The 13,810-nt window shown below is 35.0% G+C and overlaps 1 protein-coding gene across 1 annotated transcript; it reads left to right on the top strand.

Annotated features, from left to right (window-relative positions):
• Positions 1-692: 692 nt before the first annotated feature.
• LOC135691556 (cilia- and flagella-associated protein 52) lies at positions 693-12,928 on the top strand. The gene is made up of 15 exons (XM_065209432.2): positions 693-830; positions 2,046-2,397; positions 3,165-3,293; positions 3,553-3,652; positions 4,328-4,384; positions 4,850-5,010; positions 5,206-5,263; positions 6,433-6,545; positions 7,008-7,156; positions 8,098-8,313; positions 8,947-8,987; positions 9,775-9,821; positions 10,061-10,163; positions 11,716-11,850; positions 12,615-12,928. The coding sequence occupies exons 1-15, from the start codon at positions 776-778 to the stop codon at positions 12,759-12,761; spliced, it is 1,863 nt and encodes a 620-aa protein (XP_065065504.1). The 5' UTR covers positions 693-775; the 3' UTR covers positions 12,762-12,928.
• The last annotated feature ends 882 nt before the right edge of the window (positions 12,929-13,810 follow it).

The raw sequence follows: 13,810 nt of genomic DNA, 5'->3' as shown, positions 1-13,810 counted from the left end.
GTAAAGCTGTAGGTGAGCCACCAATATTCCCTGCCATTAAAGAGGTTGATGAGACTGGTGGAAACCTGCATCAACTGATCTTGCTTTGAGAAATCGGCAGCGAGAAGTGCAAGAGAAGATAGATTAATATGCACAGAGAGAAGCAAAGAAGAATAACCGATTTCTTTAAATAGCAAAGGAGAATAACTGATTTCTTAAAATAGCTCTAAAAGATTGACGGCATTGCCTATACTTTCCAATCGCGCATTTTAAAAGACTAAAATGATTAGTACAAGCAGTTTCCATTGTCTTAATTTGCTCCACAGGCCAGCGCCACTGATCCTAAACTGGAGGGGCCAACAATGTAAAGAAAAAAGTTTTCTCTTACCCCCTCTAGCCCCAACTGTGGCAACATTTTGCTGACGCTTTTCTTACTTGTAGACTTCGGTTCACTGAGTTTGTTGCAATCTACAGGTTTAATTGAATTATTTATTAAACAAACTGAGCTGATTTTAGTCATTTTTAGCAAAAAGCTAGGAGAACATGCCCCCTGTGATGCAGGCCCTAATTTTGGTTGATAATATGGGTAGGGGCCTAACATTTTTAACCAAAAATTTTAAACCCTAGTATTTTCATGACTTACGCAGAACGCATTTTGACACTGAAGAAAGCCTCGTTTCTGCTGTTGCTATGGACTGTTTTCGGGTGTTGCCAACCCTTCGTGTGAAACCATAATGGTAGACAGCGCTTTGACTGCAGATCTATTCTAGGCCGAGCAATTTTTCCAAAAAGCAAAATGGGGAGTGAAGACGTGGAAAAGCTAGAACTTGAGTCAACAATAGGGTTTGCTGGTAAGCAGTTTAAAAAATACGGCAACGGATTCAGTTACTATTCCTTAATGATAATACGCCAAAGGTTGCTTAAACACGGGATGACCTGAAGTGGCGCAGTTAGTTTCTATAGAATTAGTGCAGTTTCGTGCTACAAACGGTTAACAGGAACAATGCAAATTGAAGAAAAACGATCAATTGTATCAGCATATTATTTTTTGAAAATAAGTTATGCAACATGAATAAACTGCATTTTGCATTTCGCCGAATAAAGTAATTTGTCTTAGTGCTTCCCATCAACAGTTTATGAAGTTAGTCGCAAGATTTTTTAAATACGTTTGACGATGTATTGCACCGTGCCTTTCTTTTTACATTTATGCTATACTACAGTTTTTTGCAAAGTAAATCAGTAAAATTTTCAAGTAAAAGTAGCATATTTTTTATTTGTGCCTAAAATGTAACTATAGGAAAAGGAAATAGCTAAACAAAACTAAATTCACAATGGCTCCATATTGAGATAATAACTGATAGAAATATTATTACACCACATATAAACACTTTGTTTAAGGTCAAGTTATCTGTTACAGTCACATAAGAATTAGATTCTAACTTTTAAAGATTTTTCAATTCAGCTTTGTTTACAGTAACACTTCTTCCCTTACTCACTGTCACAATTTTTCATGCGACATCTGATGTGACAATCGCTATGTAATTATTTGTATTTACTTTTGATTTTTTTGTGCTGAGGCACATGTTTAGTGACATTGTTAAACTTGTTTGCATGTGTACATAATATACATATTCACCAGCATTAATAGTTGCGCTGTATTGCTGTACCCCTGCAGCAAATTTTGTAACACCTTGGAAACAGCTTGTTCTAAATAAATATGCAGGTTTCACTTGTTATTCAGATTTTGTTTTCATGAAAAAGTTGTTTCTCTGACCTATGATCTTGGTTAGCTGTATCATCTAGACCAATTGCAAAGCCCTCTTGGCTTGATTTGAATAGAAAATTTACCTTGAAGTTTGAATATTCTATTGTAGGTTGCTTGCTTGGAATCACAAAAATCTCAATTTCTGCTACTATTAAAACATATAATAGAATTCTAATTATTTTGTTTCTTAAGACTAATATTGTATCTTATGATGATTACACTAAACATGTAATGTAAATTATCTGTCAAAATTTTTTTGAGTATATCCTCTACAAAACTTTTTTCTCTAATGTTTTTTCAGGAAGTGTCCCTGGTGGGCTTCTGGTACATCCAGATGCAAATCATTTGATTTACCCACTTGGCAATACTGTTGTCATTGAAGATTTAATGGCAACAAAGCACGATAAGAGCAGGCAGCAGTTCCTCTCGGGGCACACAAACAATGTTTCTTGCATTGCAGTCTCAAAAAGTGGTCGGTTTGTTGCCTCAGGTCAAGTAACCCACATGGGTTTCAAAGCAGATGTGATAGTTTGGGATTTTCCTTCTAAATCTTTATACAAGAAACTTGCACTGCACAAAGTCAAGGTACAAGCCCTTGCTTTCTCACCAAATGACAAGTTTCTTGTCACACTTGGTGGTGAAGATGATGGAAGGTAATGCCTAGCTTTGTCAATTGTTCAAACATTTAGCTCTAAGAAATTTATTTCAATGAAAAATTGTGCACAAAATGCAGTCATTTGCCTAAAACTTAACCTAATTGGAGAATCTTCTCTCAAGTTCTAGACTTTATAGTTATGTAAGATGCATTTGTTTTTTGACATCTTCGGAAGTATTGCTTGATGGTTGAGTTAAGCATTGAGGAATTGATTTATCACAAATATTTCTTTTGGTAGCTTGCTCTGTTCCAAGCCCTTGACCTTTTTCTGCATGTATCATATATTTCAGGCCATGAAATAAATGCACTTTGTCCCCCCCTCTACTGGCTCATTTATTTAGTACTTTGTTTGCTAAAACTCTTTTTTCAGATTTTTATTTGAAAATGGTGACCCAAGTTTATAAAATAGTTAATGATAAACTGTTCATCTTGGTCTTAATTTCTGTGCCAAAAATTAACAAAAAGATTGTTCACCCTCCCCAAAAGCTGCTAGCATCATTGAGATGATATGCAACATTATAAAGCTTTGCATTTCTGTGTTGATGGCTCCAACATGAAAATTTTCTACACTTGATTTAGCTCATGTGTAAAGTGAAGGACATGACCAACCATGTACATAAGTTGTGCTCATTGCATGATCTGGTAGAAATGTACTTGATAGCATTGAAAAAGATGTATAATAATCTGAATAATTGTAAATTGATTTTCAATTACAAGAACTAATAAGAGGAAACAGAAGTGTCAATTTTTTTTATTTTTACTTAGTGTTGTTGTCTGGGACTTGAAAAAGAAGGATGCAGTTTGTGGCTCTCCTGCAGCAGTGCTGAGTGCTGGTGTTACATTTTGTGTTGCATTTGCTAACAACAGTGACAATATCTTTGTCAGTGGTGGAAAGTGAGTTGCATCTTTTATCAAAATTGCTGAATTTAATTGAAAAATGGAATGGTATGAAGTAATGTTTACTATTGATTAGCTTATAAAATGCTTGAATTATCACTGCTATGAATTATCACTTTCTCAATAAAGCTTGATGACTTATTGATTAACCCTGATAAACCAGAATCTACTCTCCTTTGCATAATTAACATTAAAGTTTTTATTTGAAGGAAAACAATTTTTGAGACATGATATCAATCTTTGTCTGATCTTGCAGTAAAACACTTAGAGTTTGGGAAATTGATGAAGGAAGTAGAATACTCAGACCAACTGACTGCAACATGGGCCAATTGAAGAGAATTGTCAAATGCATCCAGGTATATATGTTTGAAAATCTTTAAGTGTGTTAAACTTTAAGTATCTTTGAGAATGATTTGAAAATCTTTAGTCATTGTATGCTATATCTGAAAGATTGAATCATGTGGTCCTGAACTAGCACAAGACCTTACAAAGTTGCATTGTGTACAGTATTGTACTGTATTTGTACTGTATAGTATTGTATTGTATTGTGCTGTATTTTTCTGTATTGTGTACTTATAGTGTATTTATATTGTATCATGCAAAGTTCAAGAATATTTGTAATGTTGGATGTGGAGGCAACTCAATAACTTTATGTTTTTTGCCTCAATCTCAACAATGATCAACTTCAGTTTTTTGTATTTGTTTTTATTGTGATAAAAATTTTTTTTAAGAGTTTTGAATACCATTGTCTATCAAAATTACATCTAGTATAACAATTAGCACTTATTTTTGACAAATTCATTCCAAATTATATCCAAAATTTACTTGGTTGGAATAAATTGTAAGTGAATGAATCTCTAAAAACTTGGAAGCTTATAAAGGCAATTAAAGAATATTTTCTCTTAAGGCTATTGGAGAGACACTGTCCTGCTTGCTACATTTGAAACCATGGCACTGTTTTTAACTTATCCCATTAACTGTGAAATTTGAAAAACTTTTAACTGTTTAACTTTATTTTTTTTAACATATAGGTATCTGATGATGATCAATTTATGTACTGTGGTACAACCAGTGGGGACATTCTTCAGGTATTAATTACAATATTTCACTTCTCCTGAAATTTTTGCCTAGAGAACTTTTCTTTAAAGAAGATAAGCACATGCCAATCAAGATATGATTCATGTTTGAAAGGCTGATTGTTTTATGATAACTCTTAGTTATAGCTTTTGATTCAGAATTTTTAGGGAAGGGGGCAAAAACCTGATTTATGCCCTTCAAATAATTAGAGATAACAATGTCAATATAGAAGCTAAGCTATAATTGACACTAGAGAACTTTGGCAGGAGCAAAAGGTTTATAGGCTATGACCTACAATCCCCACCTATGGCCTGCCCTCAAACTTTGGTTGAAATAAAGTCTTTTTGGAACTTGGGATTTTTAATGTGAACTATGAATAGATAAGTTTTCACTTTTAGTTCTTGTATTGCATTACCAGTTTTTGAAAAATTGTTTCCTTCATAGCTTTAAATAAGTTTTTTCTTGTATCATTGCAGATTAACATGCGAACAAAACTCCTCTGCCATTACGGACCTCCAAAGGACAAATTTAGTAAAGGAGTTCTTTCACTGGCTTTGCTCAAGTCTGGAGAAATTCTGATTGGAGCTGGGGATGGTACAGTTGCCATTGTCCGTGGGGAAAATTACAAGAAAGTCAAGTGAGATATCAGGAACAATGCCATGTTATCATTGATTAAATTCAAATTATTTTTGTGCACTATGTTGAAGAGGTATTTCATGCATCAAGTAGATACTTTTACAATATGTATTCAGTTTTTGTTGCCCCCCCTCACAAAAACGAGAAAATGTGGACCTTCAAGTATACATACATGTTATCCTTATTCTTGTTGCAGATCTACTGATGTTGAAAAGGGGGTTACCTCTCTTGCTCTACGAGGTCCTGGTCACCAGGTAAGCTAGTGCTACTAGATTGAGAATACAACATACATGTGCAGCCTTTTCAGTAAAAACGAATGCAGTTAATGAGATAAGTTGGCATAAAAAATAGAATTCCCACTAAAGCTGCTTGAACACCTACACAAAACCTTGACTGCTTTGCAAATCTTCCCTTTCCCCTCCGCGTTAGGATATTGTTAAGTTTCAATATTTAAATAGTTATCTGTAAAAATCTGACAGATACTGTAGCTATAAACTTCTGTATTAAAGTAATCAACAATGTTTGAAGGAGAGGGAGGCTAACTTTGAGACAGTGCTGATAACTTTTGGAAGTAGTTAAATCAAATTGGTTGTGAATTTCTGCATTGAATAGTTGAGATCTTCCAAATATTGTTTGCAAGGATTGTAGGTCCTGGCTATTTCCCATTCGTATTTTGGAGCTATTAGGCATGAATTTAAGTTGAATACTGCCCAGGTTGAATATATATTGATATTCCATCATGGCCAAAAATGCCCGTAATGTGCATATTAGTGAAACACCCGTAATGTGCACTTCAAAAGAAAAGATAACTGATTTCTCCCAATCACGTAGCAATAATTCCAGAAGATAGACAATCCTGGCCAGAAATGCTGAGACACTTGCAAAAAGGAAGCTACTTACAAATCACCCGCCCCCTTCCCCTCAAATCAATGTTACAATCTTACAAATCACCAGCGCATATAATATGAAGATATAGCACGCGAATTCCTTTTTTGTTCAAATGTCTCAGCTATTTTTGGCCAGGATTGTAGCTTATCTTCGGCAAGGCTCGCCGTATTTTGGGTTTTATAAGCAATAGCATTGTCGATAAAGGCGCAAAATAGAGGGATTTTAATGAGATTACTTGATAAACGTCCAGTTTGCTGCAAGATACACCGCCTGAGATCATCTCTCTACTGACCCCCCATGTCTCATACTACTAGCAATAACTTCACCCAACGAATTACAGTTCTTATCAAAAAGCTCTGTCAGAAACCTAATGAATTTCATCTAGAAGTCTTTCATTGAGGAATTTGAATCACAGTTATGAATAGAACGAATTATTCGTGAAATTCTGAGTTTCAACTTAGAACCGTCCTGCTCTAAGAACCGACAAATGAAAGCAGTATGTAAATGCCATATATTGCTTACAACTGTTTTTTAGTTCTTTGCGGGTACAGAGAGATCAGATATCTACAAATTCAGCTACGCAGAGTTCTCTAAAGACCTGGTAACTGCTTGTCATTCTGGGAGTGTGCTAGACATTTCATTTCCTTAGTAAGTAATGCATTTGTTTATATGATTCCTGTAATGTCTTTGACGTGCCGATATGCGTCCGTGGTTTGACCTTCACTGAACCATTGGGCAGTTTTTTAAAATCTCTTTACATTTCTATAACTATGAAAATAATTATTCGGGATTTGTCCAAAATAATTCAAAACCAATTGCAAGAAGACAAAGTTTGCCACTTTTTTGGCAATGCCAAGCGAGGTACAGCCCAAACTAGACCAATTGCAACATTTCTTTCAACCTTTTCTGTTGTCAAGTTTTTTGATTTGGATAAACAACCCAGTTGTGTAGCAAAGAAAATTTTAAAGATGCACTAAGATTGGAAGGGCCCCTTGTAAATGAGCTCCGGGCCAAGGGCAACCCTCTTTAAACGAATTAAAATGAAAATTAAAACAGTTTCTTGAGATGTAATTAGACAAAGAGGAATCAACTCTGCTCTCTTTTCAACAGTGAATACTCTGATGTCTTTGCAACTTGCTCAAAAGAAGACATTCGAGTGTGGAATGCCCATACAAGCAAAGAACTTCTTCGGATTGTTGTCCCAAACATGACTTGTCACGCAGTGGACTTTATGCGAGATGGGAAAACGATCATAAGCGGTATTTTATTTATTTTATTAACATATATAGGAATGGTGGTAGTAAGATACCCATGTTAGAGCCCAAAAAGCTTGACCCTCGATTCGAACTTGCAATGACCGCCCTACAACAAATCTTGTGGATGTATTTATGTCATCAGTAAACCCTTAATTCCTGTTATCATCTAACTGTACCCTTTTAGCAATAATTTTTTGAATATGGCTTATTTTGCCTTAAGAAAGGACCTGTTTAATATTTCAGTCAGAAGCGGTATGTTTTTTGTATCATCAGTCCAGGTTCATAACAGATTTTATAAGGCCTAAGCTGAACCGTGCTCTTAATTGCAACGTACTTAGATTTAGTTTAGGTTAATATGACTCATATTTTAAGGGTGTGCATATAAAAACCTTTTAGGTGTCATCACTATGAGATCATGAATAACTGCTTTGAGTAATTTCTTAATGACTCATTAACACACAATAACTTAAAGCCGTGACCTATGTTTTGGGGATTCAGTACTGAATAAGGCAATGAAGTTTAATTATCTGATTTTCATTTGTTAGTTTTAAATTTGAAGGAATAAAAGGATCAAAAAATAATGACCCTTTCATTACCTTTGTAATAAGAAGCTATTTTTCCATCAAACTGAACCAGTTTTTTAATTCATAATTTCAGGTAGTCTGTATGTTTTTGTTTTGGTAGGTTTCTGCATATAAGAATTTACTGTCATGCATAAAATACGTTAAGTTTATCAAAGGTAACATAGAATACCGTTTAATAGGTAATGATCAAACAAGATAGTTATTCCATAAGAAAAGCCTCCTGTGGGGACAGCCATTTGAGTAGACTTGCTTCAACTAATTTAGCCATTTGCACATAGAAGTGGGTCATATTTTAAGACCCTTTTAAAAAGTACTGGTGATTCTTCATAGAATGCTATATTGCAGCCATTAATCTTTTAGCCTGGAATGACGGAAAGATCAGGGCCTACACACCTGAATCTGGAAAACTCAAGTACACCATTCATGATGCGCACAATAAAGGTGTAACTGCGGTGGCAACAACATCTGACTGCACACGAATCATAAGTGGTGGTGGTGAGGGTCAAGTCAGAGTTTGGAATGTTGGATTGAACGGCAGCTCTTACAAAATGGCAGGTGCTATGAAGGAACATAAAGGTATTGCCAGAGTTTAATGTAATTTTTAATATTTAATGTATTATTTAATTTTTAATGTAAGTTATATTTGTATCAGATAAAGTTTAAAGACTTATGAGCTACCAGATCTTAAACAACACCTACAAAATTGCAGATGCAATGAAGGAACATATACATATTGCCAAAGTTCAATTATATTTTGATGTTAACGAAACCAAGAGAGTCAGATGATGCTTACGACCTACCATCCATTAAGTAACTTACCTCAGACCTGCTAGGTCATAAATAACATCCCTCAGATTTACCCTGCAGCTCTTATAAATTTGCAGATGTAACAGAGGAGCATACTTTTACGGCTAGCGCTCAATTATATCTATGGCATCAGGCATCCAGATCTTCGTCCTTGTTCATAAAGAAGCAAGTCTTATGATTTCTCAATTGCTTGTTAGACAACATATATCCTCTCACATATATTTTTTCTCCCTTGTTTTTAACTCGCAAGCGTTGCTTTTTGTTTGTAATGTAGTTTGGTATGAATTTTCTTCGAAACGAAATGAAGAATAAATGAATGTCCACTTAATTCAAAGATGATTCAAACATTTTTAAGAACTCTGTGTTAACAGATTTCTTATAAAAGAATTTCTTCTACACCAGGCACCGTAACTTGCATCAAAGTGAAGAGTAATGACAAAGAGGTAAGTTCTCAAATAAATATGGCGAATGATCTTTTCTGCAATAGTTTGCTATTAGTGATCAGCATTTGTCATTTCTACTTAAAATTTGTTGAATATTCAACTGGAAGTTGAAACAATGATTTATCCATCCAGTATTTTTGTCAGGTCCGGTGAACCTATGGAGTTAAGAAAAGTTGATCTGACGCTTCTACTTTTGTTTTGCTAATTACGTCATATCAAAACTTGACTTGGACTTGAATCTAGAGTTCTGTCAAATGTAAAGATTTTTTGTATTTGTAAAAACAATTTGTGTTTAAGCTTGCTGAAAGCTAGAGCCCACCATGGAAGTGACTAGGCCAATTTCCTCGTTTTCCTTATCTTAGCTTAAAGGCAATCTGTCACGACGTTGATTGGTTATAAGAACAAAGGGATTTTTATTGTTTCCAGTCCCCCTTTAATTTATCGCATAGTAAAAAAATGGCGGAGCGCTGGAATCGTGTTTAGGCTATTGTTCCAGCTATTGTTCTCATTAACCAATCCACAACGAGACAGATTGCCTTTCAGTGTCCTCTCCGTGAGATGCAAATATGTTGAAAGCTTTCTCCTGAAAAGTTCCAATCCTTGTTTGACGAGGTTAAAGTTTTGTAATCATGCTTCTAAGATCCTGTATCTTAAACAAGCCTCACTTCTTCGTCCGATGGTGTTGAAAGCCTCCGATTGTGTTAAACATTGAGGTATTTAAATGTAAAAAAGAGCTTTTTGGCATGTCTCTTAGCTTTTGCTCTCATTGTACTCTTCTTAATTGCAGTGTGTTACTTCAAGCACTGATGGAACATGCATTATCTGGGATCTTGAGTATGTTTGCTTTTTGGCCACTTTTGTAATACAGATGGTCCTGGAACAAAGATTATTTTTGAAAAAACCTCTCATTTTTATTTTCTAATATGGTCGTATTAAATTATTTTTAAAGAAACAGTTAGCAATATATCAAATAGTCCTTTTGGGCAATGTTGTTTTTCTATCAAAAGCGTAGTTTGAGTATAAATAGGATTGTATTCGATTCTGCATGGTTACTTTATTTTCCCTTTTCGTAGTCGTTTTGTGAGAAATCAAATCATCTTTGCTAACACAATGTTCAAAGCAGTTTGCTATCACCCAGACGAATGTCAGATCATCACAGTTGGCACTGACAGGAAGGTTTGTTATTTTCCTTTATTTAGGATGCTTCTTTATAAATAACAACAATAAGTTTTGGATCTTAATAGGAGAGCTAAGTGGGGCCAACCTTATTCAAAGATGAATATGCTTCGGTACTTCGATATTCTCCTTTCAGTCTTTGGTGCCGTTATCATTTTCAACTTTTAATGACGCTTGCGAAAAATGTCAAGATATACTAAAAGTTGTACAGTGCTTATTAATTAGATGGAGTCGCTAAAACATTTGTTACCATCTGAACAGAAAAACAGGGTGTCCAATCCGAAAGCTTTGATTCCCATTTGCTCTACCTTATTCAGGGGTCAATATTCTTTGGTGTGTCGATATTCTTTTTTAAGCCTTTGGTGCGGTTATCAATTTCTCAGTGTCCAGAAAAGTCCTCAACCTTCCTCCGGCCGAATTTTTCCTCATCAAAACCTTCCTCCAGTTTTTCAAGCAATCATCTTGGACAGGGCATGGCTATGGAGTGGCTAGGGCATAAGGGGCAACAGACGCAATAAATTGTGACAAAATTATGTGTTCGGCTCGATGGTAGCTATCACATACGATTAAACTTTGCTAGAATAACATTCAAAACATTACAGCTCAAGAATAATATTTACTTTTAAATGTCCAAAAATTAAGTCGATGGAATCACGATATAACATAAATTGAAAAATTTCAAAACCATGGAACACAAACAGTGCTCCTTTTTCAGATGTATAATGTATTTACTTGCCGTAGAAGGGCGTGGCTTAAAAAATCTGCGTCTGTTCGTGCCACCATTCGACTCTGTGACAGATTCAACGTGTGTTTTGAAAGTGCAACGAAGAAACAAGTGCAAAAAAATTTGTCTCAACTGTTTTTTTTAAATTCTTTTTTGTCAAAACCTTTCTTCAAATTTCTATTTTTTCTCAAACCTTCCTCCGGTCGATGACCGTGTGACCGTAAGGTTTTCTGGACTCTGCAATTTCAACTTTTAGAGTGCAAAGTTTTTTTGAGTGCAAAGTATTAAAATGGCAGGTTAAAAGCTGTGGGATTTTATTGTTAAATAGCATTTCTCAGTCTTGTGGTGAACCTGTTCCCTGGATTCACTGGAAAGTCCCTGCTGCAACTTCACGGATTAATCTAAATTTGCAAAAATGCACGGACGGGATTTGAAGAAAAAAATTATTCCCCAAGCATACCCAAACATTGCATTCAAAGTATCATCGCATTCAAGACGTGTTAAAATTGTACGGGGTACAGTATACATAACGTTGATGGATTCGAAAGCTAACTATACATTTTGCTCCCTTTCGGAGAATAATTTCTCTTGCCATATTTATCATAAAGCAAAATTATGATTTTTATTTTTCTCATCAAACATAAGAATATTGTTTATCCAGGTTCACCTTCAAATGATTAAGCTATGTGAAATATTTCTAGTGAAAGGATTTTATACTATCTTTCTTTAATGCATGCTTCATTCTTTCTTGCTATTGCAAGCAATCGATTGCTCATTTAGCAAATGTTGTTTGTCTTCTATTTGAGAGTTATGTTTTTCTTGCTATAGATTGGCTATTGGGAAACGTATGATGGCACTCAAATAAGAGAGCTTGATGGCACCAAAAGTGGATCCATAAATGGACTGGATGTGTCTCCTGACCAAATGTATTTTGTTACAGGTGGAGAAGATAAGTTGCTGAAGGTACGAGTCTTTTGAATTTTTTCAAATGGCAGCTGAATTGAGATGTCAAGTTTATTTAAGATATTTGAGATGTATTGAAGATTAATCAACTCGAGATTTTTTTACAAATTAAGTAAAAGGCCACTTCTTAATCTGTTTTTATCTCAATGCTTACGTCTGCACAAACATTGAACAGCTCAATTTCCTTGCCTGATCTTTTACCCAGTGCTGCTCAATGTCGAATTTTGTAGCCAAAAATACTCAGAAGTTTTGAACATTGAATTAAAGGGATTTCATTAGGGAAAGGAAATCCAAAACAATTTACAAGTAGCGGCATCAATGTAGGGAAGTTTTTTTATAAAGCAGTTGTTTTAAGAAGCTTTTTGAAAAAGGGCGTATAATTCATTTTTAGTATCAATGACTAAATTTATTGCCTAGATGAACATTAAATTATGGTTTTGTTGAATTGTGAGGTTTCGACCATTTGACCGTTCGGATCTCTCTAATATTCAAGCAACAAGCAGTGGAAAGAAGTGCACATTTCCCAGGATTTAACCATCTCTTATCAGGGCTGAAGTCTATGAAGGGCTGTGAAATTCAAGGCTTAACAATAATCTAAATATTGGAGATAGTGGAATCCAGATACAACGACACCACCCCCCTATTTAACGAACTTTCCGGTATAAACCTTTGGTTGTCTATTTTCGTTAAAATTATACTCGGTTTAAACGAGTATGCTGGGACTTCATTGTTTTTTGACATAAATCTGTATTTGTATGTTTTAGGTGTGGAAATATAATGAGGGTGAAGTGACACATCTTGGGATTGGCCACAGTGGGGACATCATGCGAGTAAAGATCTGCCCCCAACAAAAACACGTCGTGAGCGTTAGTGCAGATGGTGCTGTTCTCAGATGGAAATTTCCTTTTTAAGGAACATTTTTATTGATATCATTTAACTTTATCGTGTACAAAAAACATGTGAATAGCAACAATTTTACTTTTTCCCTATCATTTAGTCGTTGTTTCCGATCAGTTGCTAAATTTGATTGCTTTATGAGGAAATTCATTTGGACTAATAAATGAACTTTTGTTTTTGATATTGCCCCTTTTTCGGTGTAACTTGATACCAATGTTTTCACAGAAATTTGATTTCTATAAAAAGGGCTTTTTGGAATGTTTTTAGTATTCTTTTTCTCTCCGCTATTTTGTCTCTAACGGTATCTTCCTCCCTCAGACCGCGGAGGATATTACTTGTTGAAGGAGAGGAGCTTGAAAGTTTTAAGTACATTTTGGAAATTATTAGAGTTTATGCCCCCTCATCATCACTAATAATGAAATAGGAGAATTAATAATGCTAAAGCAAAAATCAAGCAGTCGTAACAAGAAACAGCTTTTTTAGCATTTGATGAAATTAAAATGCCTCTAATGAGATCATTTTAAAATAAAATATATCTCTAATTATATAATTTTTATGAGGAAAAGACGTAGTAGTCAATTATTTTAAAAATCGCGCAAAAAAGAACTGATGTACCCTTGCAATTCTCCTTAAATGTGAAATTTTACCCACTTTGAGAAACAAGACCTAGTGTCGAGTTAAGGAAATGTCAATGAATGTATTCCAGCACCCTTCTCAGGCACCCTTTTTGTGATGCAAATCAATTTGACAAAAGACGCTGCCAGACTGGTGATCGATGAATTATGCATCTGGAAGAGCTATGAGACTTGTTCTAAGTAGCAAGTAATAAGTTATAACAATGTTCTAAATTCTACCTGAAATGATCTGTTGCGCAGGGGGGGGGGAGGCTGAATCCCCTCAATAATTGTGAAACTGTAGTGTATTTCCTTTATAACAGTGTACTGAATGCGAAAGAATACAATGAGCAGCCCCCCAATATGAGTTTATAAGTTGGAATACCAGAAAAATAGAGTTTCAATGGGTTGTGTTTATGAGCCGTAAATCTTCGAATTGCCCCCCTTCC

This window comes from Rhopilema esculentum, chromosome 13 (assembly GCF_057945365.1).
Source record: "Rhopilema esculentum isolate cy_ngs chromosome 13, ASM5794536v1, whole genome shotgun sequence".
In the NCBI taxonomy this organism is placed as follows: domain Eukaryota; kingdom Metazoa; phylum Cnidaria; class Scyphozoa; order Rhizostomeae; family Rhizostomatidae; genus Rhopilema; species Rhopilema esculentum.
This window is presented reverse-complemented; position numbering and strand designations above follow the sequence as displayed.